The sequence below is a fragment of the Pyrgilauda ruficollis genome, unplaced genomic scaffold (genome assembly GCF_017590135.1).
Source record: "Pyrgilauda ruficollis isolate IOZ18807 unplaced genomic scaffold, ASM1759013v1 scaffold21, whole genome shotgun sequence".
NCBI classification, from domain to species: domain Eukaryota; kingdom Metazoa; phylum Chordata; class Aves; order Passeriformes; family Passeridae; genus Pyrgilauda; species Pyrgilauda ruficollis.
Window position 1 is genome coordinate 4,759,714 of NW_024520318.1, and position 22,679 is coordinate 4,782,392.

General features: G+C 41.1%; 1 protein-coding gene across 1 annotated transcript in view; it reads right to left on the minus strand.

Annotated features, from left to right (window-relative positions):
- SPATA16 (spermatogenesis associated 16) overlaps positions 1 to 22,679 on the minus strand; it is an 82,062-nt gene that overhangs the window by 47,512 nt on the left and 11,871 nt on the right. Inside the window, 2 exon segments of the mRNA XM_041467997.1 lie at positions 1,897 to 2,038; positions 16,080 to 16,210. Of these exon segments, the coding sequence (XP_041323931.1) occupies positions 1,897 to 2,038; positions 16,080 to 16,210 (273 nt within the window).

A 22,679-nucleotide genomic window follows, 5' to 3' on the forward strand; every position in this document is an offset into this window, starting at 1 on the left:
ATATTTTAATTTGAATTCATGATTAATGCCAAAGGATTACCAGCAAACCATTACAATGTGGTGATGACATAAAAACTCAATGGGAATAAAAATTCTATATGCACTAGTTAACTGATGGCAGGAAGCTATTTTTAGCAGGGCAGCTCAGAGTAATTTAATATTTTCTTTTTTTTTTTTTTTAAACATAGCAATTGGTTGTATTTCAGGTTCTGTCTATGCTAATTATGTCTCAGAATATTTTTTGCTATTGTATCAGTTCCTTCATTATAAAATGTGCCCACTATGATCAATAGACTTCTTCCCATTCTTCAAGTTATTAAATGAATTTTATTGAAAATAGGCGTTACTGATTGCCACTTTTCCTTGTGCTGTGTAACTAAAGGAGTTAAGAACAAATTGGTGTGATTATATCTAAGAATTAGAGATAAGGAAAAGAGTGAAAAATGTTTCCCTCCTTCAGTTTTCCAGTCATCTCCATCTGACTGCATTTATTTTCTCACTGTGTCAGAAAAATAGAAACCAAAGCAGTTCTGGATAGGCTTTACTTTCTGTAGCACTGGGGTCGTCTCATCTTACCATTTTGAAATCAAGATAAATTAAATGAGGTAAAAAAAATTATTTCCTGTTCTATTTTACTGTCCAAATGGCTTTTGCTTTTTAGTGTTCTTGGAAGTCACAGTTAGAATAAGAGAGCAATACTTATAATTTTCTCCAAAACTGGGAGTCCCCTCAAACCTTATATGGTTTTGTTTTTGTTTTTTTTTTTCCCTTTTCTTTGGAAACCATGAAAAAGCACAGCTGGTTTTTAATTTGCACAAGGTGCACAGTTTTTGTTGCTTTCTGACTGCTCCTGGGCATTAATGTTGCCAGCCCAGAATTCTGCTTGGGAGTATCTGAAGGATGTACACCCACAACATGTGCAGGTAGGCATGGCTTTCCAAGCCAGAACTGCTTGGGAAAGGGGTGGGCATGGGAGCTGAGGACCTTGGCATTGAGTCAGGATGCTCAGACATCCTGTCAGGATGCTCAGACATGCCATGGCTGCCTGTGTGGGTAAATGAACCTGCTGCCACCGTGGTGTTTGCACCCCACACGTTATCCCTCCCCTCTGCCAGGAGCCTCCTATGCCTCCTCTTCTGCTGCAACCACGCTGCTGTGGCTGCTCTCATTTGAGATGGCTGCATGAAGGAACCCTCACCCTTCACTAATTGCAGTGTCCATCTTAATACATCTCAAACATGGGAATAAACGAGCAGAGGCCTCAGTAATGAAGTGTTTGCTGGCACGATGTGCACACAGAAATGATTGTTGTGCCTGATTGCTAATTAAAGGCAGCACAAACCCAGTGAAATCCTAACTCATCTGAAACTAATGGGAATTTTATCTCCACCATGTGCAAGTTTTGTTTCTGGCTTCTTTCTGCACTGCGGGTAGTGCTGGTCTTTGATGTGGATCACAAGTGAGCCCATGAGGGATTATGCAATGGAAATAATTTGAAGCCATCCCTGGCCTAATCTGGCTTGAAGGAGATCAAGTGCTCATAATATTGTTATTGTCATATGAGGCTGGGCATGTTTGCATATGTCTAACTTCAGTCTTAAGTGTGCCACAAACTATGGATGTGTCTTTCCTACAATATCCTTCCCCTCTGCATTGTCAGAACAGTAATGTATACACGGCTGTTGTGGCTGAGTGTCTCAAATTCTGAGAATCAGTCCAATCTAAGCACCAGTGCCATGGGAAAGTTGTGTTTTATTGATCCCTCTTTTCTCATTATTAGACTGATCCCTCCTGCACAAGATTTATTCATAGGCTTTGCTTAATTTTTGCTTTCAGCCTAACAGTGTATCAAATCAATATTTATTTTCACCTGTGTGAATGATTCCATAGCGATACCAGGCTTCCCCAGTTTCCAAGAAGCAGATTAGAAGCTCTGCCTCAATATCAGTGGCTAGAGTGGAAATATCATCTGGAGATGTCTTCAAGGGATCATCTACTGCAATGCCTTTAGAGCAAGGCTGTACAAGAAACGAAGCCACTATAATGTTATAAGACACCATTTCTTAGCTAGAAGCACTTTGTGTAACTGATAAATGGAGAAAACTGAAGTAAAATATACCTTGGCTTTAATTAAAGTCAACTAGAGAAATCAGTGCAAATATATTGGAACATAACACAAAATATGGTGTGATCTTCCCAGGAGACATAGACAAGAAAGCAGAGAATACACTAAAATCTTAAAAAAAAAAAAAAAAAAGCTGTTGGGGAAAGATAGACTTTCTTTCCTATTTTCAAAAATTCATGTTCAACTTCAGGCTCCCCAAATCTGTGTCTGTCTTCAGGTCAAGGTTGAAGGGGAAGTCAGAGCTGTTTCCTTACATCAGCAAAGCACTGGTGAACTCTGCCTTAGTCCCACAGGTGGGAAGGCAGAGAATGGAACAAGGCAAGGAAAGCAGAAAATCTCCTCCTCATTTAATGGGAGGACTTGTCCTTCCAGCAAACTGCTACAGAAAGTAAAAAGGATGAGATCAAACATCTTTCCTCCTTCTTGAGCTGTACAGAATTGAACAGAGAGAAACATCATATTTTCTGTTGAAAAAAATACTCTTTTCCTGATAGATAAATCACCTGCTGTTCACCACAGCTGGTGACTTTCTCATTAAATAATGTTCTATTTAATAATGTGCATCATTAAACTTAGATAATCCAGAACTTCTTAAAATTTCAGGGAGCTCTCAGCACTGGCAGAGTGGGCAGGGCCACTTTCAGTCCTCAAATCTGTTTTATTGATCTGCAGGCGACCTGATTTCGTATTGCCAGAAAGTAGTAAAAAATTAACTTTTAGTTCTTGAGAAAATTCAGCTCTAAGAAAATAGATTAAGTCTAAGAGCCCTGTCTTTAAGGACAATAACCATATAGTGCTGCTAATGGAAATGCAATTGAACGCCCTTTGCTTGGATAAGCATCCCTAACAGGATTGTTTAGTGTGCAATGATTTCATCTGACTAAGTGACTTCACTGCAAATCAGCTTTAAAAGTAGATTTCTAATGAAGATTAACAAAGTGATATTTATCTGGGCTGTGTGCTTAAACTCTGGGATCATGCTGAGGACCTGCTTTAGAATTATTGCCAAGGGGTTCTCTCTTGGGTCTGCTTTGTCCCTCACCACAGCTTTGAAGTGGAAGGAGGAGCATCTGGCCTGTTTGTCCAGCTCCTCATCCCTAACAAATTTATTTACAGTAATTACTTTCTTGTGCCTCTGTAGTTACATTCCAGTGGTTGATCTTTAGGAGGTACAATGTCAACTCAGCAGGTTGAGATCTCTTTAGATGATTAAGTCTGTCAGGAATAAAAAGCTCTTCAATATATGCATTTTCCTCCTTGTGTGTGGTCCCTATGAACTGAGAAGGGTGGGAGATTCATATCCACATTTGGCACCTACAGAGCTAACCCTGTATTTAAGATTTTTGTCCATTGGTCAGCTCAATCCTTTACAGGCAACAAGGGTCATTTAAGGAAGTGTCCCCCCAGTTCAGGTGTGATAAATGTTTTTGATTTCCCATCCCTTATCTGCTGAGTGAAGTTACACAGTGTATATAATAACACCCATATTTTTAAGATTTTCTATCATCTTGTTATCAGTAGAAGTTATAAATCAGAATATTCATCACTTTTAAGTCTGCTCATGGTACCATATATATCTGCTGAAGTGTCTCTGTGGATAAGGCAGGCTATATGTAGCTAAAAGACCCAGAGAATTATGTTCACATCAGTGAACATAAAAGTATCATCAAGTTTTTCTGTAATAACACTTTTCAGCTGAATTGGCCATGCTGTGACCTCTGTTAAATTTATGGGAATGAGAGATTTGAGGCTTCTCTCTGGACTTTCAAGTTCTTGAATGATTGTGAGAAGAAAAGAATCATTTAGGGATCCCTTCAATATAAAGTGCTGCAATTCAGAGTTTCCTCGAGCCTTGGTGCTGATATGAAGAGTTATGTTTAGACCTGGGTAACCCTTCAGTTATCTCTGACAAAAACCAAGACATCTCAGAGTCTCTCTGAACCATATCTGGACAGATAAGGATTCAGAAAATATGTATAAATACAGTGAAGATTGGGTTCTGTCAAGCCTTCTCTAAGACATCTCAGAGTAAGAGTTTAAAGAAACTAATAATAACTCAATCTTTAATCTCCCAAAATCAGAGTAATAATTTTACAGGGATGCACCTGTGTTTGCGACCATCTCACCTCTATACTTTTCATATCCCAACCCCTCTCCTGATTTCTCTGTAGCATTTCTGCAGTAATCCAATGCATTTGAGAGATATCGCTCCCCACTTGTTCCATACAAACAGCAGCAACATGCACCAAAAGTAAGATCCAACTTAGTTTTGTGGAAATGGTTCTTTCTGTAGTAAGCAGAAAAGTTATGAACATACAAAGTAGCCATAGTGTCTGGTGTAAGTGAGATGCACAATTCCATCTGCTCACTGCTGCAAGGACTGTTTTTGGTAGCAATACAGACAGCACTGGAAAAGGCTTCTGTTGGGTGAGCCACCTCTGCACAGCACCATTTCCCAAGGTCTGATGGAGGTGATGCTTTGTATATGTGTGTTTCACCACCCATCACTGCATTTCCCTGGCCCTTCTGACAAAAGGACTTGGCAACACAGCAGGGGAAGGACTGTTCTTCCCTGGCATTGTCCTGTCTGACACTGAATATTGAGTCTGGCTGAGTATTTTTGGTGGGTGAGGCAAAGACTGTGCCAGAAAGCACCTGAGGAAGCTCATCTGGGAAGTTCTCCTGGGAGGAACTAGGAATTAGGAAGGAAACAGCAAACTGGGTTTGGCAGCATGGGGGGTGTGGAGAAGAGCTGTGGAAGGACTCAAATCTGAGTTTCAAAGGGGAAGATAAAAAGAGAAATTTCCTAAGGATCCAAAGGAGCTTCTGTAGATACAGATTGTTACCCTGGGAAACCTCATTGGACTGAGAGCAAGGGAGGAAGAAAGGCTGTGCCATGCACAGACATAATGAGCAGGGATGAGATTTGTCTGCAATTTCCATGTTTCACCTGGCAGAACCAACCTTTCTTTATCTTGCTGTAGTCTGCTGTCTAACAGCACAAACTTTGAAGTTTAAAAGTGCTGTTGGTGTTTTGGAGTGCTTTGAGCAGAAGGTGAAAACATCTCCATCACACTCCTCTGAATACCTTAAGATCTTGTCACAATTTAGCTGTGGGCTTGGAGAGACAGCTCCATTTTGTGCCATTGAGGTTTTCTTCTCCCAGAATTATGTGACAAAATTTATTTTAATTCCAAACTGGGAAATTTGCAGATATGTCTTAGGACTTTTGGTCTGTAGAAATCTTGCCAAAATCTTAAAGCTTGTGGAGGCTATGAAATTGAAGCAAACAACTTAAGCATTTGAAGTTTTACAGCCAATCTGGGGTTAATAACTTGAAATCTATAATCTTATTTCCTTCTTTACCATAGCTAGCAAACCTAGCAGGATTTTTTTACTTCCAGACATAGTCTATGTGGGAGTAGTCCATGCAGTATTAAGAAATATTTATTTCCAGAAATAGTTTAATTTTAAAAAGGGGGTTTTGTTACAGCTGGAGGTCACTGTGTAAGTTCTGTGTACACACATCCTTTAGAAGATTGCTGCAGACCATTTAGAAGAGAATCCAGAGAGTTACCCAGTGGATAAATGAAAGGTAAGGAATGAAAGCATTACCTGGAATTTTTGCATTAGTGGTAAACGAACTCATTATGTTTTACTTTCACTGATAAAGGAGATTTCTCTTGTAATATTAGGACCCTAAAAATATACTGCTGAAACCACAGTTGTGTAAACACCTGTGATAAAATGCTTTCTCAAAGGTCACACAACAAGTCTGTAACCTTGTGACCTCAGCATAGATTTGTTGTGGTATTATAGCTTGAATTTTGGCAGCAGCAGGCAGGGAAATTTCATGAGTAAGGATCTCACAGTCATTAGTTAATAAGAAAGAGAGGAAAAGATCTCTCAAACCCACCATGGCTTTGGTGAAAGCCCAGTGGAAATGCTGATCATCACAGTAGCTCCTAGCTAATTTCCCCCAATGTGTAATTTGCAAGACTAAAATTAGAGCTCTGGTGATGTGTACATTGACACATTGGAGGTTTTTTCACTGAAACCAAAGTGAAATGCTCAAAGGTCAGAAACTGGCCAGTTTACTGATCACTGCTATAGGTTTGGTGTATGCTCAGTTCAGCAATACAGGTTGCCCTAAAGAAGAGGTGCCAATGGATATCCATCTCTTGGCTATCCATCTGTATCTGTGGCTACAGACACATTTTGACAGTGAAATCATCTTGGGAAAACAAGCAAATTTGGTCAAATGGTGTATGGCAATGGGATTCTTTGGCAACTTCCACAAGATCAGTCAGGCTGAAAGGCTTAAGAGCCAGTTTGAATCCAGCAAAAACCTGCCAGCCTTGCTGGAGCCGCCTGCTTTCCTTTTCCTTCAGTATTTTTTCTGTTAGCAAAGGAATGTTTAATCATGCCTCTCTGTTTTAAAGATAACTGTGTGGCTTTCCCTGGAGTGATTTTTAAAGTGGTTAATCAGAGGGACAAACCTGAAAAGGCAAGAAATATTTAATTAGTGCCTTTTCTTCTACTAGCCAGCAGTTCTAACCAGATGCCTTCACTTCAGAGCCATCCAAGTAATCAGCCTGGTAACGTCAGTGCATCTCACATCAGGCACCTGGCAAGTCCAACACTGACTGCGTCCCAGAAAATGTCTGCTAAGGAAGGCTACTCCTGAAAATCACTTTCAAAACCTGAGAGTGAGCTTCACACAGGGCTGAAAACAAACTGCTTTTTGTATGTTGAACTGTAATCCAGCCCTTACCACTACTAGGCACTAGTATCAAAAATCCTGCAAGAAACCAGCATAACGAAGAATTGGTTAATGGTCGTTTTGTTTCAGTGGAGAGGGGAAAAGAAACGTCAGTACAGGAGAATAAAAAGTGTGAGGGATTTCTCTCAGTGATGTGATTTCATGCAGCACAGCTTTCCAGCTTCTGTTCAAAGTCACACTGACATCTTGGTATGCAATTTCAGTCAGCAGATCAGGAATTGTATATAGAACCCCTGTCTTTATTCTTAATGAGATTTGCGTAAATAACTTGCTAGAAAATGTGTTGAAAACATATAATTCACTCCTAAATATGAATGCAGATGGCAGGTAAGAGGAACTGAATTTACTAGCCTTCCTGCAGCGTGCTCTGCAATGGATAATTCAAATATATACCTATGATATTTTTGGCATATTAGCTGCTCTTGCAGAGCTAGCACTGGATTTTGTAATAATGATGTGTGTGCAGGACACACACATTTGCTATCTTGGGCACATTATTACTTACACAGTACTGGCTGGGAGCCACCTATACCTCAGATATGCTTTAAGTTATGAGAAATGATCCTTATTTCTATTCAGAAATCCACTGCTTTCCAGAAAAGCATGGATCTGGAGAGTGTTGATTTGGCCAGATGAGGTTGCCAGGCTGCTTGCCCTCACCCCTGCTGGACTGGGGTTCAGCCTGCCCTCCACACGTGGCCCTGAGCTTTATCTTTGTTCCTGTCTGTGTCTAGGCTTAAATTCCTTCAGCTACAACCAGCAGGAACCAGAGAGACATAGAAGGGATTTGGTGACCAGGTTGGGCAGAATGTTATAGAAGTTCAAAATCAAATATTATACTCCCCAAAGGCTGATAGGTTTTACCTATCTATCACATTTCTGGCCTTTTTGGAACGAAGAGCACTCTGCAAAAATGAGATTTCAAGTGCCCACCAAATTCAGAGGATATAGCATTTTAGTCTGTGCTCATTTCTAGGTGGATGCTGCTTTATAAAAATAAACTTGACGTGAATCTCTCCCTCCCACAGAAGCTAACGATGTTCCCTGCAGCACTCCTAAGCCCAAGTCATTCCTGTTTTATTGGCCCAAATTCAGACAAAGGTTTTACCTCCCTCCCTCTGCAAACTTTGAAGTCTTTCTCATATAGTAAATATTTTGCTTTAGAAGCATTAAATCAGGAACAAAGATATTAGGAAAATATCTGCTTGACTTCAGTTTAATCTGTGAGCTGAGCTATAAATCTGTGCCTCTTGTTACCAATTCCTATTTTATGGACAATTCCTGTTATATCAATTTTGTCAGGGTAAGAGGAGTAGTCATAGAAGCAAAAAAAGAAAACCAAAATACCCCAAGCTCTAATGAAACATATATTGTGCAATCAATATACTACAGTAGTTTCTGAGGAACTTTATATTCTGTACAACAGACCAAAATCTCCTTTATAGATTGCCCTTGTAAGACAAAATTTGTCATTCTGTCCGAGATGCAACCAAGGCAAGAATGGTGTAAATATTCTCCATGTGAGAACCAATCCGACAAAAGTCAGAACTGAGACCAGGGCTTCCCCTTGATAGGGTGTATTTCAAAAATGCCTCTTGGACTCTGAAACAGGAGCATCAGTCTGTTGATAGTGTTCACAGGAGGAGCTGGCCAAAATGAATGGATTTTTTTAGAGGCAACTGTCAGCTGGTGTGATGTGAGTATATTGTAGCAAGATTCTGAGAGCTGTCATGATTGCTTGGAAAAAGCAATATAATTTCAGGCCAACTAATTTAATCCTTTTGATGCCAAGAGATTTGCTCCTGCTAAGTCCAAACAGAGAGATATCTCACCAGCACTTTTATTAAGGCAAACTATGTGAAAGGTTCTCTCCATTTTGATGGACAGATTATTAGGGAAAAGCAATAATTTGCTGAAGTCCTATTTTCATGCCAGTTCTGGAAATGATATTAAAGTTAGCTTCAAGGCCAGCTCTCACCATCTCAGGATGGTGTGGATTTGGTAAACTCCACCAAGAATCCTCTCAGCAGCATTGTCAGTATTAGAAACACAGCACATATCCATGCCTCAGGAATAAACAGAAATAAAACTCTTCCCTAAAGTAACCTAACCAGAATTCATTCCCCCCTACTTTTTATTGTTTGGTTCACCTCTGTAAAGCTTTTCAGCATTTATATTCATTTCACACTGTCAAAAGCTGAACAGAAGTAAGATAACAAATGGTTCTGGTAGCAGCTGTCACCACCTACTGTCTGTGTATGCCTGTGTGAGTCTCTAAATGGAAATAAAGTACTTTAATAACACATTTTCTCTAAACTGTCCTCATGGATAAAGTTACTCTCAAATCAGTCCATGAACACTTTCCAATTCGGTGCCCACTTCAGGCTGCATCTCTGTCTCTCCTCTGCAGCCTGGGTAGGTATGCAGCACTGTGATTTAAAGACATTTCAGATGAAAAACACTTTAACAGCACACCTTCTCTGGCTGCTGCTTGCCTGCATTAGCTGCTTGTGGTGTTTGAACCTTCTCCCAGCGTGCCTAATTTTGTGGGTATAAATTAAGCTGCCTGCCTATTGCATTTTTTTTTGCTCCCTTGGCTCAAGCCAGGAAGTGTCCAGAGCCACAAATTAAACACGAAGTGCTCTGCCCTCCCTGCTCCTGCACCATTCCTTCCAGGAGCAGATGGCAGCTGGGAGGATAAATACCTCCAATTTCTTAGGGCCCTGAACAGAAAAGAAACTCCATTTCAAGGTGAGCTCTAAGGTACTGCTTTCCATGGAAAGAGGTGAGGGTAGCACTACACCTTTGTGTTTATCTGTCCTTGGGTATCACAGTGCCTACAGGAGATGCAGGGAGCTGTGGGGTTCAAGTGCCCTACAGAATTTTTGGTTTGGAGAAAAGCCCTTTGTGGGTTCAGCCAGCAGAGACATGACGTGCCTTGATCACTCATGATGGTGGCTTTTGAGCCAATACCTTTCAAGATGGGTTCATGCCTCCCCCAAGGTTATTCTAAATATATATTTTCTCTTTTCTCTCTTTTTCCCTCCTTTATGTTACCTACTGAGCAATCTAACACACAGTCCTTGCCTGTGTTTCTTGGTGATTGTAAAACATGTGGTTTGTATCTGTTTAGGTCAATGAGGCTTTTGGTTGTAAGTGACAAGTGGTGGGTGATTATTTTTCAAGTATCCTGCTTAACATTTACAAAACATGGAGAAAATGCTTGGTGCTTTTGAGCCCCTGTCACCTTCAGGTAAATAATTTAAAAGCATGTGAAGAAGCCAATTAGAGTTAATTAGAAATTGACTGATCTTCTTTGGCATCAAAATTATTGGGAAATATGGCTTGTCCTTTCTGGAATACAGATTTTGCTCTTGTACACACATGTGTGTGAGGAAAGATGTTGTTTTATGGTCAACTTGTAGTATTCCTTTGAGGAAAAAAAGCACTTTATAAGCCATATATGTAGGAGCAGTTCAGGCAAGAGCATGAGCATGAATCCTTTCTGACACAATGCAGTTTCTCAGCTTTATTTCATAGTGATGGGCAAGCTGGAAATGTCTATAAGATTAATAGATTCAAATTCAGTGATCAGAAAATGGGAGCATGTCCAAATGGATCATTACAACAGATTCCCACCTTATCTGTTGCACAAGCCAGGTTTGAGCCATCTGTAAGCTTCACATTCCTACTCTAAAATCTTCTGCAGCTATAAAAGACAATAAGTATCAGTAGGGAAAAAAAATCAATTTCTTGGCTTTGCAGCCTAAAATATAGTGATGGGACTATAGGGAGAGAAAAACTGCTGATTTTTTTCCATATTTTTCTTTTTTTAAGCAAGTGAAATGAGTAGGCTGTATTTAGGAAATAACTTTTCCTGTTAGAAGTTTAAAGAATATTTTGGAGAGTAAAGTCAGCATCTCCCACTCAGGCTTTGGAGAGTCGGGGTCAGTGACTGAAATTTTTGGTGTTTGCTGTCTAAGACCAAGTGTACTCCCAGGAAGTTTCTCGAGGACCTGTGCTGATGATAAGATCATTTCTGAACCTGATTTTTAGCTGCAGAAAGTGGATTCTCAAAATCAATTTACAGCCTTTAATGTCCATTGAGGATTTTCATGGTGTTGGGCTGTGTCTGGTCACTGCACAGCTCCATCAGTGAGAGAGGGCAGGGAAAACTCTACAAAGTCCCATTTTCTACCTTTTTTTTCCTAGTGGATGGCCAGGAATTGCAGTCTGTGTGCTGCAAAAGGAAGGGACTAAACTCTGTCCTACTTGCAGGAGGAGGCGAGGTTGGGCAGAAATGTGGCTGTGTCCTGCCCCAACGGGCAGCACATCCAAAAATCCTCAATCCTACAGTGCTCCCAGGGCTGCCCTTGAGCACTGATGCCAGGAAAGCTGCCTGTGCCTCTCTGATGTGCCCCAGCAGCAGAGAGGCTCCTGGAGAGGAACTTCTATTCATGTAGGTATTTATCTAGAAATACTCATTTTTCGCTTCTTACATTAGGAAGTTGATGGAAGGCTTGGTTGGACCACGCTGCCTCGCTCTGTATAGGTGTGAAATGGTGTCCCCAAGGCTCTGGTGCCACAGCCACTGGCAGATTTTAGCTTTCTGCACATATTTTTGCCTGGAAGAGGGCGTGTGGCCGTGACAAAGCCTGTGAATTGCAGGGCAGTGAGCTGCAGGAGAGGTTATCTGAACACACAAGGTGTGCAAAGGAGATGGCACTGGGGCTCCTCTCCTGCCACAGGAACAGTGCCTGCCACAGCCATCTGTGGGAAATGGAGATGTTCCAGCCTGTGGAATGGGCTGGAATATCTCCCCAAAAGCACCCTGGTGAATTCATCACGCTGCCTTTGCTCACACATGGGAAGTGTTTCGTGCCTCAGATATCCCACACCAAAAGCTGTGTGCACATGTGCTGTGGACCTCCTCCTGTGCACAGCAGCCAGGAACCTCTTCTCATTCATTTTGATATCACAGGGCAGGATTATTTGCAGAACAACAGAAATAAAAATCTCGACAGGTTTTAAACAGGCTGATGGTTTTGAAGTTTGTTATGCTGTCTGATATTAGGAGATTAGTGTGAGACAAGATCTTTTGATCCTCAGAAAGGTTTAATGTTATTTTGCATCTAAGCTGTTAATAATTGTCTAGAGGTCTTATAGAGATATGTATATTATATGGTTTCTACTGAGGTTTTAAGCTAGAGGGTGATTTCTCCTACCCTTCACATCCCAGTCCAGATGTTCAAGTCCTATTTCCCTATATTCCAACAGATGGATGCCAAAAATTTAGGGAAATTTGCAATGTTTCTCAATGTAGTGTATTTATAATGTTCTCTATTACAGAAGAGTGAAGACTATGTCCCAATTTCTGCAGTTATTTTCCTCACCAGCAGCAGAAAGCACTTAATTCTTAAGCCTTAACAGTGAGAGTTCTCCAAGGGAGCATTATTTTTTCCTCTCTCAGGCCAACTTTAATGAAGCTGACTAAGTCCCTCCTGATTAATTTAATGGTAGCTAAATAGTGCAGAAATAGTGAGAAACCACCAATTCTTCTCCGGATAACTCTGCCTTCCTGATGTCAGTGGTAATCAACAGCATGCTGTCCAACATATAAAAGCTCTAAATTAAACAAGCATTTCTATTTTCATTTCTTATAAATTCGCCTTTTTTCCCCCCAATCCAATAATTTTAGTACTAGTTGTTCAGAAATGCCTGTTATTTGCATGTTTGCAAAACAACATTATCTAAAGAATGATAATATGACATGAATATATAGATTGAGCTAGGAAAGACATTTTGGCTTAAAGAAGAGCCAAGAACTGCACGATATTTGTAACATGTAAGTTAGCACTTGCTTTAGGGATATTATTCAAATTAAATGCTTTGCACACATTTTTCTGGATCAGGATCTCTAACTGAAAATTTTGCAATGTCAGACTAAAGACTTAATTTCCTTAAGTCTGAAAGATCTCTGGAAATATTTTGCACCAGCAACCACAACTTTGAATTTCCTGACCTTTGAGTTTATTGCATGTCATATGTCTCTTCACCCCCACAAAATGCAGAGGAGTTTTTGTTTATTTCTTAACAAAACATTGAGCAAAACAACCACAGTTCCAATCCAGCAGCTCAAGTTTGCTGCTTTTCTCTGCCCTGTCTCCAATTTGTCTCTGTCTGAACAAAGAGGCAAATTGGAGACAATACAAAGTAAACCAACAAAAATACAGAGGTTTAGAAAACATGGCCTGGGAGGAAATACTAAGAGCACTGAATTTATTTAATTCAGAGAAGACTGAAAAGAGATCTGCTAAGAGGTTGCAGAGAGAATAGGGTGGCTAATTGCCCTTCATGTCAAATAAGGATACAAAACCATCATGGGCTATTTTGCAGCATGAAAGATGGGGAGAAACTCTCTATCAGCTTGCTGATACAGAGAAGTCTGTCTCACTGGAGGTTTTTAGGAACAGTACAGAAGTGCCTTTCAGGGATGTTCTGTGTTTTGCTTCAGAGGAGAGCTGGATTAAGAGACTGCTGAGAAACCCCAGCCCTACAATTCTGTGATTCCCCAACCACTCTGTCCACAATTCCAGGGAGAAATTCTATAATCTCCAGCTATTCTCTCACCACCTTTTCATCTCCTCTTAGGAGGAGTCAAGTCCTTCTTTCTTCTCAAGTGACAACTGTTTTTGTCCCCATCACAGCTCATTTCTTAGTGTAAGGGGGGGGGAAAAAGGGCAACACTTGCTGACCTTACTCACTGCTATAATATTTATTGCTTTAAAATAAAGTGCCTTCGGTATGGTAAAGAAAAAAAAAATAGAAATAGGATATTTGCTTGCTAGCTGAAAACCTCTAACATTTCACAAATTCTTTTGAATTAAGTTTGGCAGTACAGGGCTGAAACAAGTGTAGTTGGACCCTTTTTGAGGATGTCAAGTGCACAGCTGAAGTGATTTGGGTCAGAGTGGAGATAAAACATTAGAGAGAGTCCAGAGAGTGCAGCTTGCAAGTTCTCTATTCTCATCACTAGCCATATTCCTGTAAAGTAGAAAGTGGCTCTTTTTTTTTTTTTTTTTTTTTTTTTTTTTTTTTTTTTTCTCTACACAATTTTTTTTAAAAAAAAAAAGGGGGTTTTTTTTTTTTTTTTTTTTTTTTTTTTTTTTTTTTTTTCTTTTCTTTTCTGTTTTATTTTATTTGAGAGGCAGACACTGGCCTTTAAAAATCCTTACAGCTACTAAGGGGTTTTTTGCATCATGTATTGTGGAAAAAGTCAAGCCCTCATCTGCACAGTAAATGTTAGCAGCCAGGTTAATTGTGAGGATATAGGGCATCTTTCAAGGTTTATAAGACAGCTGAGCTCTTAGAGATATTGTTTGCACAATGCTCTAATGCTGCCACTTTGAAAGCAGCCTTTGGCTGCAGAGTGCTACTATTTAACAGGTCTAACACTGCTAAAAATCGAGACACTGATGCCATTATTAAATTTCATGCTGCACACAAGCAAACAGTTTATCATAGTCTGTTCCCAGCAATTGTAATCCAATTTTTGTTATCTTACATTGTTTAAAAAAGAGAGAGAGGGAGAGAAAGATACCGTACATCAATCTGATAAAAATGTTTAAATAACTGGTACTTTTTTGTGATTATGTTGGTTTTATAGCAGCATTATGGAAACACGACAGGGTAACTAAAATCTGATTACGTCTAAGTCCTTGCCCATTATGTGATTATTATGAACCATGACTTCTGCTGGCACATTATGAATTACATGGTCATAATACAAGGGATTTCCAATATAATTAACTGAGATTAGCAGCACTGGAGAAATCTGGGAATAATGATACAACTTTGAACAATCAGTTTTACTGTAAGTGCTGCTGGCTCTGGCTTCCAGGAAACAGGAGGCTGGTGGCTGGAGCAGTGACCCACCTGCTGGGCTTTCCTACACCTCCTTTCTCTTCCCTCCCCTCTGTGAAATTAATTGCAACCTTGCCAGAGTGGTAGGTACTCTTTTACTCCTTTCTTCTCATATTATACTGATAAAACTCCAGGCTGGATAAGAGATTTTGAATAAAGTCAAAGGTGTGTAGATCCCTCCTTTAGGGGGCTCAGCCTGGAACTGGAAAGGACTCTGCTTTTGAGAGCTCAGAAATAACTACTTATCAAAGAACCGAACTGCTTGAGACAGCTCAAGTTTGAATACTTAGAGGCAGAAAGTCATGAAAATCACAGATTAGTTTCAAAGATTATTGCCAAAGTCATATTATTTCTTTAGTATCTCAGGCAACCAAGAAACCTTTTCCTACAAAACCCCAGCTTTTGGATTCTTGGCTGCTGAAGACAAAGCCATCTGAATCCAAAGGGGGCTGTTTGCTATGGGAAGGAAAAGGATTTCCATCCAGCAGCCATATTCTGGTTTTAGAGGAAGAAGGGAAACAGAGGGCATGATGGAAATACTGTAGGCGGAAAAAAAGGCTAAACTGGACTTTTGTTTAACCAAAGGATTAAACATTTGATGCACTGCTGTGTGGACAGCTGGGGCAGAGTGGGAACTTCCCTGACTATTGAGATATTGTTTGTCCCTGATAGAGCTGGGATTAAAAAAATAGACCATTTATTTTCACTTTGTGTCCTTTTGATTTCCCCTATCATAAATACCGTAGGAACCTTAGAGAAAAAAAATTACCTGAGATTTTTTTGGTTCAGCCCAGTGCCCCCCTCCTTCTGCTGTTTATGAACAGCTCTAAATTTTGGGATTTCTCACGCAATTGCATCTCAGGATTTTTATTGAACCCTGTGAATCCCAGGACGGTGCTCCTTGCTGACATGGATTTTGTTGCTTTGCATTCCCTTTGCTGGGGTGATTCTGCTGGTTTATCCCTGTTCCTCCAGGGCTGAGGGAACCTGGCCACTGCTGCTGCTCCTGCCTGGAGCAAGTGCTGCCTTCCCGGAGGGTCCTGTGGAGCTGCTCCTCAATGTGCTGCCAAGTGCTGTCCTCAGGAGGATTTTTGGAATGTTGACATGCTGTTTGTGTGATACCAATCCTCACAAACTTCGCAAACCCGAGGGAAATGTCCACCTCATCAATTCAGACTGACTCTGTTTCCATTCCCGTTAGTTTTGACACAGAAATATGAAGTGGAGGTCTTGGGAATATCCACTTGCCAGTCTCTAATGTTGTTTCTTCTTTTGTCCTAGCTTGTTTTTCATTGTTTTCTGATTTCTGTTCAGGGTTTGCTCTGTCTGCAGCATTTCTTTTGTTGTCTTTCTTTCTATTTCCCTGCCTACTTCCATGACTGAAAGAAAAATAGGGATAGGTGAGGGGATAATTGTGTGGTTTAAGGTAATTTCAGCAGACTTTTTTCAGCGATGTGCTGAGCAATCACAACCCCTATTGAGTTCTGTGGGGATGGAAAACCACGGGCCCTTCCCAGATAGTGCTGTGCACTTGTCAGAATAGAGCTCAAAGGAATCATATTTATAGCAAGCTATTTTGAATGGCAGCAGTAAAGCAGCTGGAGAAGGCTAATGTACTTGAATCTGGCAGCAATTTTACCTGTTTGTAAGACATTCAATCCCTTTTTAAAACAAACCATAGCTCAGCCCAAAGATTGGAAGCTGCATTTTCCAGTCCTGGCTTCAGCACTGGGCAATTTAGGAAATTCTGATTTATCTTGACTGTGCAGCAGAGTAGGGAGACTCCAGGCAGCCCAGCCCCAGCTGAAGGTAAAAAACCCTTAAAACTTAGTTTTTCTGCTCTGTTTTGGTGTGCAGCTTTAGCTTTATATTAAGTGGTACTGGGATCTTTCACAGGGTGGTGAAGACAAAACAATCCTATTCTAGCTGGAGACTCAAGGACAATCTCTTCAAACTTCAGGCCCAAAGCATGAGCAACGTGAAAAGAGGAGGGTGGGCAAACAAGCAAGGAGGATGAAACTTCATAATTTGAAGCCATTAATTGGACAGTTCACTCCCATATGCAAATAGACTAAAACTTATAAAATGGTGAGATCTCATGACCAAACCCTCTTTTGGTTCTATTTTGGAGCAATCCAGGCAGAGCCATGACTGTGACTCCAGTCCTGGCAGGGTGTGGCCTTTGAAGGCACTTCAATAAATATCCACTTCAATAAATATCAACTGAATATTCCTCTGAACTCCATCTAGCCTCAGTTCCAGCTCCTTGAGGCATCAAGGGGATGAGTCCTGCTGATCTCAGTGCCATGTCAGGCCAACAGAGCTGTCACATGTGGGCCCTGCAGGATGAGCCTGTCCTGGAGGGGGCACAGGACTTTCACAGCCTCCTGGGTGGGCTCCTCACTGAGGGTCTGACAGAAGTTTGGAAAATGAGCCTGCAGCAGATATAAGTTTGCAGGAGTTTTTCTCTGAGCACCCACGTAGCACTGAGGAGCCTTTTGAGGACAATTAGTGGACTTTCCTCCTTGCCAGAATGCTGCCAAAGGCAAAGCTCTGCATCTCATGGGGAGATTATACCACTGTGAATGGGAAACTGGCTGGACCAAACTGAATATAAAAATAATTTACTGTAGAATAAAAAAAAAGAGAACAAACTGTGAAATACAGACCAAGGATTCTTTGGTGACTTGAAGACATTTCTCTGATGGACCAGAGAAGTGAACTTTGCTGTATCAAATGGATTTACACTGTTCCTGTTATATTTTTAGTTATTCAGCTGATTAGCAGGACTTTGGGCTGTTCAATGGACACACATTGTATCAGGCAGCCTCACTTTAACCATCTCAATGAAAAAACCCAAACCCGTGTCCAGGGAAGAGCTTCTAGAAAATCAATATCTTTGTCAGTTAACTATTTTCCCAAAGCTTTTGTTAAAATGTCTGTTTTTTATTTTGGAAGTGTTTACTATAAAATACTTCTAATGAATCACTAGGCAGGGGAATATATCTACTGACAATTTAGTGCCATAGCAGAAGGAAACTACTCTAAATTTGGGAGCTCTCAGGAATGATTTTCCTGATCTATGATAAGCAAATTCAGCTTTCTGCAAATCTGAGGGTTAATCTTTGCTAAGAGATGTATGAACCTGGCACCACAGCTACTACAGACAAGTGTTTTGTTGGGTCTATCACTGAGGAAATCTCATCTCTCAAAATTGAGAGGATTACATGGAAAAAATATCTGTATGCAAAAGGAATATAACATAATTTGTCTTTTTAAATCTTCTGGTTTTTTTCTGTTAATTTCCCAATCTATCTAACAAAACCTTCTTGGGGAGAGTGGCCTGCCTACTAGATAACGTAAACTTACTATGTGCATAATTTTATGAGCCCTATTACTTACACTTTTTGTTCTGTATCTGGTTTGATTCTGCTTTCAACACCTTATCCTATTATCTCACATAAGATTAGGGAAGAACCTGCTGATAAATCACACTGGCATTTCAGCTGGCACCTAGTTGTTAAATTCTTTGCCAGTTCTTTGATGAGCCCTTTTTTCTTCTGAATTTAAACTTTGATTTCAACCAAAAAAGCTTCTGGCCTTGCAGATGTGAAGTAAAACCTTTCTAAATACCAAAGGCTGCAGTGCTTTCTTCCTGAATCTACATACAGCAAGGCAGAACCTTTCAGCATTGATTGGAGTGGAGTGACAGGAGAGAGGAGTTTCTTTCAGTAGTTCCCAGAGGGGATTAAGCTGCTTTGAAACCGGACCATTCCATTGCTGTTACCAGCTCTTTGGGACATGAATTCTGTGGGGCTGTGCTGCAGAAAAAGGTCTGTTTTGCCAACCTCGGTGGAAGCTGTCAGTAGACAACACAAGCTGCTGTTTCTGAGGGTCACACTTGCCTGTCATGGCTGAGTCAGTGGAGTAAGAAGTAAATGGAAGGAGGGATTCCCTCTGGAATCATACCCTGGCATGATTTGCAGGTCTGGGGAGGCTGGGAAGCCAAAAGGGGACTTTGAGTACATTTCTTACTCTGAAACAGGTTCCTTACTCTGAAACACCTTCCTTACTCTGAAACACCTTCCTTACCCCAACCATGTGGCAGCAATCCAAGGAGAGCCATGATCCAAGTTGGAACGCACCCCATAAAATGCCCTGCTAGAGCTCAGAGACAAATCAGGCACTAGATCTGGAGAGAGCAGTAGTTCTCCCTCCCCCAGCCCTGATCAGAACTGGCAGAGGTTGCTGTTGTTGCCACTGCTTTGGTTTGTTTTCCCTTCCCCAGCAGCAGGAGCTGCCTCGCTCGGGGTGGCCTGGCTGGGCCTCCTGGGCGGCTCCAGCAGCTCCAGCCATCAGGGCCCCATCTGCGTTTTGTGCTCTGTGCTGTGGGTGTTCAATGCTGCACGGCTCCTCGGGGATGGCATCACAGCATTTTTCACCCCCAGCATGACTGTGTCTGCAGCACACGTGCATTTTGTGCGAAGATTTCCCATCTGCCTGTCACCCCCACAGCTGTGCTGCCCCATAGCCCAGCATGGCTAACTCCCCCTGCTCGAAGGTGTGCGACAGCTCCCACGCTGGTGTAGTGCTTAGGCAAGGATGGGACTTCTCCAGGAAGTTAAAGGAGCTGAAGTCTTTCATCTAAGCCCCTTTCTCCCAAAAGGCTGTTTGAAATCACATCTGCCACAGTCCATTTCAGACCAACTGTTGGAACGGGCAAAACTGCGCCTGAAACTGGAGCAGGAGCAGGGAAATGGCACCACTGGTGCTCGTGTTGTCCCACTCCTCCAGTGTCCTCTAGGACAGAGAAATCCAGTGCTCTAACAAAACACATCCAAAGCCCCACAACAGACAGGTCGTTAGCTGCCTTCCTCTGTAATAATTTAACTTATATTGAATTCCAGATATCCTGATCCATCTCTAAAGGTGAGGATGGTCCCGTTTTATCACTTAAAAATGAAGGAAGATTTATCTGAATTAGATTTACAGTCAGACATTCTGAATGAGCATGTGCTCTGACAACAGCTATGCTGAGATCTGAACTGGAGATTTTTCCAGTCCATCTTTCAGCAGGATGACTTTTTAAGCACTTCCTTTACTGCTGAATACCACAAAGGCTCAGACAATCTATTGATGATGAAGGTCAGCACCTCCTTAGCAGCCCATAAAGTGAGTCTCTCACAATCAGGTTTCAGACTTTTTAAGATTCTAGCCATTTCTTTAGGCAATGAAGCAACCTACTTCTTTTATCTTGCTATTTTTATTGTTTGAAAGCCTGAGTCACATCTGATCTTTTTTATTTTTAGTTTTCTTTTGGGGAAAAAAAATCCAACCCTTAATGTATCTTTTTTTTTGTTCAGTAGTCTTGTTTCTTTGTGATAGACATAAGTAATGGCTCATTCACTGCAAATTCAGGACTCCTTACATTTTTCTTGCTGTGATAAGGGCACACTTGCCATTATTACAGCTGAATTGTCCACGCTGCTGCAGTAAAGGTTTTGTCAGCACTTCCACTCTAAACACTATTTTTACTCACTGTATTTAACTGGTTTATAAAAAAAGCTCCCCAATAAATTTGGCTCTGGTCTGAAATTTGGCAAGGTTAATCGTGGTCTTTTCATAGTAGTTTGCAGGGTTTTAACCATATTACCCTTACTGCTATTTGAGGCTGAAACTTCTGTATCAATTGTTTGTGTGGTGCTGAGTAGAAAAAGCACTAAACTCATTAGGCCGTAAACATAAGAGAAATATTAAACTGTGTTAATAATTACTGTTCACAGCTACTAGATAGTTCACTAGGCACCCATGCAAAGACAGTAAGCTTAGGGTCAGGGTTCAACTTAGGTTTAATATTAAAATTAAGACAACTCCAAATCTGTCTGTTGCTCACAATAGCTTGTGGTAGTTAACTAAAGTGGAGGGTAAATATGACAGAACCAGAATGTAAGAAGCAAATCCTGAGTAAAATACCTATGGTTGCTTTAAGGATAACATGAAAAATGAAGTGGGAAATACAATTGAAATAATGGAGAGAACTTTCCACCAGAAGTGTTAATAATGTGGCTGTCATTGGCTTCTTGCACAGTGCTCCAGTGCAGAAGGGAAAGGGCAGCATGAAGATCATGTAATGTGTGCAGGAATCCAGGGTGTCCCTGTGAAATACTTGGGCATTGTTTAGGAAAAAAGGAAAATAGATAAATCCCTCTCCCTGCTGGCATTGGATCATCTTGAATAGTAATGGATTTGTTTTCTTCCTCTGAATTTTTCCCCTTTTCCCCCTCTATGTTTTATCTGGCTTATCATTCCTTGAAGGAAGGATGCAGCCAGCCATGGTCCTGCAGGGCTGCCCCTGATTTAGAAAAAGTGATTTAAGAGTCTGCTTCTTCCAGCTGCCCTTCTCTTCCAGCGCTGCAGCTCCTGGTGCATTTCTGTGCTAATTAAAACATCAGGGTAAACAGATTCACTAAAGTACCTGGGATCCCAGTTAATCCATTTCATTTGGCACTGAAGCAGGCTGGATGAAATATATACTGACCCAGGATGTCAGCCATGGGAGAGGGGAGAAAGGAAAAACCAGAAGGAGAAGCAAAAGGAAACTTCTGCTCCTTCTGTCTCCTCTGACCAAAACCCCTCACCTGCATTTCTTTGGTTTGCTGGCTTAGACAAGGCTGCTTGTTTGGGCACATGGCTGCCAATCTTTAACCAGCACTAAGACAATTTTTTTAAGCTTTAAGGAAGTTGAAACCAGGACAGGCAGCATCTTTAGAAGTTCTAGTACTCACTGAAATGGGTGAGCCAATCTCACAAAATGGCTAAATAAAGCTCTTAATATTTTCAATTTCCTTGGAGCCTCTTCCCCTCCATGTATTCTTTAAAATGTTATTTTAAAACTTCTGCTGTGATGCTCAGTAATATAAACTGCCAACAATTTAACACAAAATTAGGCACCTCAATTAACTATTTATTGCTGTAGAGATGCACAAGGATCTTACTAACAAGTTGTTTGAATAAAATTAGAGCTGTAAAAGGACAGTAGGCTAACAACTGCAATTATAATTCAAACCCAAGAGGAACCAATCTCCCCAGCAGCACGTCTCAGGACAGTGAGGCAAAGCAAACACAGAAAACAACATCAGTGATCACAACCTGGAGGAAGGGAAAGGAAGATTCAGTGTGTAGTGAGGGCTCAGGATTCGTGGTTGGTAACTGGCGTGACTAGGGAAAAATAAAGAGAGGAAAATTGAAGATGTTTTCTGCGTATGTTTTTCAGGCTCTGTGTAACTGTCTTCCTTACACTCCCTCCTAGGGATACACTTCCTGTAAAAGTGTGGGAGAAAAATGCCGAGAGACAAAAGAGACAGCAGGGAGAGCATTCCAGCTCGGTGTAGTGATGTCATCCCATTAGCACAAACCCCGCATTGTCAATTAGGGAAAAAAGGTCAGCGCTGCCTCTGACGGGATGTGAAGCCTGGCCAGCCCTCCCCGCCTGGATCCAGAGGGAGCAGAGCAGTTCAGTTCCATGGCTAAAGGGCCACGGAGAGGAAAGAGGGAGAGCAAAATGGAAATTTTAAAACGGGAAAGGATTTTACAGTAGGCTCCTGAAAAGTGGAGTTGTGAGAACAAGTAATTGGTCTGTGCGAGGAACAAGGATGTGTGTGTGTGTGTGTGTGCCTAAGGTATAAACAGAGCTGTGGGCTTAGGGTAATCCCTAAATGAAAAGGAATACAAAGATTGGTCCTACCACTGAGACTCTGTGCTGAAAAAGCCTGAGATTTTTTCTATATTATTTTTTTTTTTTGGTACTGCAATATTTCCTAATTCTGTTGGGAAGACAAGAAAGCAATT